This window comes from Seriola lalandi, unplaced genomic scaffold (genome assembly GCF_002814215.2).
Source record: "Seriola lalandi dorsalis isolate HSWRI2012SDOR001 ecotype SW California unplaced genomic scaffold, Sedor1 jcf7180002054872, whole genome shotgun sequence".
Lineage (NCBI taxonomy): Eukaryota > Metazoa > Chordata > Actinopteri > Carangiformes > Carangidae > Seriola > Seriola lalandi.
This window is the reverse complement of record NW_019525425.1, coordinates 491925-494918: the sequence shown is the minus strand read 5'-3', so window position 1 is coordinate 494918 and position 2994 is coordinate 491925. Positions and strand designations below refer to the sequence as shown.

General features: G+C 43.5%; 1 protein-coding gene across 3 annotated transcripts in view; it reads right to left on the bottom strand.

Moving 5' to 3' along the window:
- bnc2 (basonuclin zinc finger protein 2) overlaps nucleotides 1-2994 on the bottom strand; it is a 164339-nt gene that overhangs the window by 52487 nt on the left and 108858 nt on the right. Inside the window, exon 1 of one of the 3 annotated variants that reach the window (XM_023428212.2) lies at nucleotides 2134-2216. The exons of the other annotated variants lie outside the window; for them this stretch is intronic. Coding sequence (XP_023283980.1) covers nucleotides 2134-2145 — 12 coding nt within the window. The 5' untranslated portion in view covers nucleotides 2146-2216. Of the gene's footprint in view, nucleotides 1-2133; nucleotides 2217-2994 lie in introns of those variants that run through there. 3 annotated transcript variants of the gene reach the window in all.

Sequence of the window (2994 nt, the reverse complement as noted above, 5' to 3'; positions counted from 1 at the left end):
CGGGGGGGTAGAGAGAGAACGAAGGGAAAGTTGGCGAAAAGGTAGAGAAGCGAGATAGCAAGGGAGCAGCAGGGGGGGAGTCGGGCAAGCTGGTGTATCAAAAAGGTGGGGAAGAGATGTTGCAGCAAAGGTGGAGGCAGCAGATGAGAGTTGATGAGGGGCGGTAGGAAGGGTGAGGAGAAAATGCTGAGCTATAGATCTCGGGTTAGATCTCACAAAGTTTCTCCTGTAAGACGCAACTTTTGGCAGAAGTTGATATAATAGTATATGATAAACTGAAATACTGTGTTAGTGTTACGATTCAATAAAAAAAACAAAAAAGTCCAACTGATACGGTATATTAGTATGACCAATATTAGTTGCTTATGTTGACAAATAAATAACAAATTACATTAGAAAAATCCCCAAAACCATGTTGGAAGTAAATAGCATTGTACCACTACTGAACACTTTACAGTTTATTTTTGATTAAAACTACTCCTGCTGAGTAAATATATTGGTCATATAATAACTAAATCCGTCTGTTTTTGTTTTTTTAAAGAATCTTTTTCTTTTTAAATTTTTTATTTCTGCATCCCATGCTAAATCTTAACGTTCATCTTATGCATAGTGTTACAGTTCATTACTCAGTTTGTCTATAAGTTGTCAGCAGTTGTGAAAAAGGCCCAGCCTTTGTGATAAATCCTCATATTTGAGACACTAAAAACAGCAAATGTTTATTTTTGCTTGATAAATAAAAAAAAATAAAATAAAAGCCAGGAATCACTCCACAACTTGTTCGCCTCTCTATTATTCAAAGACACGCTTCCTTATCTTGGGCCATTGTGTGGACAGGAAAGGAAAGAAAATAAAAGAGGCCATTGTCGTCAATATATACTAGATCTGCTCTGACCTTCAGCCTATCGGAGGGAACAACCCACGCCAGATAAGGACAACTCCCTGTCAGATTTGACACCTGCACTCGCTGGCCCACTGATCGCCCCCACCGAATGCAAATGCCTCAGTGACAGCCTGCACTGCAACAGTCGGGAGACTTGAGGGAGCGACATGACCACACAGTGCGACCAGACACATGTTTTGGTGAGAAAGCAGAAAAGACAGAAAACGGAGAGGGGAGAGGAAGTAAAAGGAGAGGGGACAGAAAAAATTACAAGCGTGGTGGAGGGGGGTTGAGTTAAATGGAATTGGAGACCGGAGAGAAGATGACCAACATCGTCTGCTCTTTAACTCCCTCCCCATCTGCACCCTAACACAAACAGAAAGTATTAGTCAGAGCCCAGACATATTACCGACCCCTCTCTGTGAGGGGACATGTCCATGGTGATCATTTTTTTCTGCGTGGGCGATGGGACACATACACACACACATACACACACACCGCAGGCTTGACAGCAACTTGACGACAGGAGGCCAGCACTGCTGAGATTACCCCAAATTGACATTTAGTCATCACACTAGTCTACAGGGTGGGACTCTACCTCCTGAACTACACACATACAAGCGCCCACACACTCTCCCACATTCCCTGTCATGCAAACATGTACACACACACACACACACACACACACACACACACACACACAAACACACTCACACACAGTGAATTCCCCTACTCAAACTAGCTCCCAGCCAGAGAAATCCTGGAAGAGCTCCTAGATTTAATCTTGCCAATAGCTCTTTATTTTCTTTGACCATTTTTTAATGTAAAAAAGCCTGCACTAATTGTGTGTAAGCAATCTCCAAATTATGTATATGTGTTTTTTCAACTAAACCGAACACTACTGTAGACAGATTGGCTGGTTTTCAAGACACACGACTGGGCAATAATATTTGTTTCTTTCCTCAGAGTTTTGTTCAAACAGTGTGTCAGCATGGCGGTTTACTTGTAAACACCTGGACCTGCACACCCAACAGCTGTGGAAATACAAAACTATGTATAAGCTATTGCTGAACCAGGAATAACTGCTCCGTTCAGATTATTTGCGACCGAGTGCCCCAATCCACTTGCATTTTACTTATTTCTTGCAACTATAAAATATCGCCAAAAGTGGTGGAGCAACAAGAAGAAGGAAAAATCAATGCACAGATTGTTGTTATTCGCAGATTTGCAATCACAGATGTGCAATCATTTACCTCAGCCAGCATAGTGAGAAGACTGCTCCTGATTCAGTTTCGTAGTTCCCACTTTAGATACAACAATCCAAGAAAAAGCTGCATCTTCCATTAGTATTTACAGTCTCTCAGTCAGCAAATGAGACAGAGAAATAGGACACAAGACAAGAGATACAGCGAGAGAGGGGAGGGAGAGACACAGAGAGTATTTAACCAATGGCTACATTACTGCAATGACAAGTGTGTCACTCCCAAAGCCACACAGTGAAGGAGAGAAGTGAGGAATGTGAGGAGTGTGTGTGTGTTTGTGTGTGTGTGTGTGTGTGTGTGTGTGTGTGTGTGTGTGTGGTGGGACAGCGAGAGAGGGAGGGAGACGGCCGACCAAAGGAAAAGTCCATCTGGGTGCTTTCGTCTTTATCAGTCTTACAAAGTTCACAGATAGAGGGGCTGAAGTGGAGGCTAGACACTGATCCAGAGTCACAGGTCACAAAGAAGACACAGACGCAACTCAAACAGGTGGGAGGGAGGGAGGGAAGAGAGCAAAAGAAAGCGGCTTACAATTGCATGTGGAGAGCAATGCCAAGCCTTGGTGATTGCCATTCTGCAATCGACCTGACCAAATTGCGAATTCCCTCTCAGGACCCTCTAAGTCCGCTTCATTTGGCTAAAGCCGGAATCCTTATTCCTGCAATTATAAAGCTATTGACTAATTCGACATATGTTAGCGTGTCTTCCAGCCCTTGAGTGCTGGTGTGCCATTGAGTCATTAACTTTGACAAATTGTGACAGACTTTTTTATTGCCACCCAATCATGAGAAACAAGACTGTGGCAGAGGAGTTAATGAGTGGCATGTTTCTCCTATCCCCCCCTCCGCCCGCCCC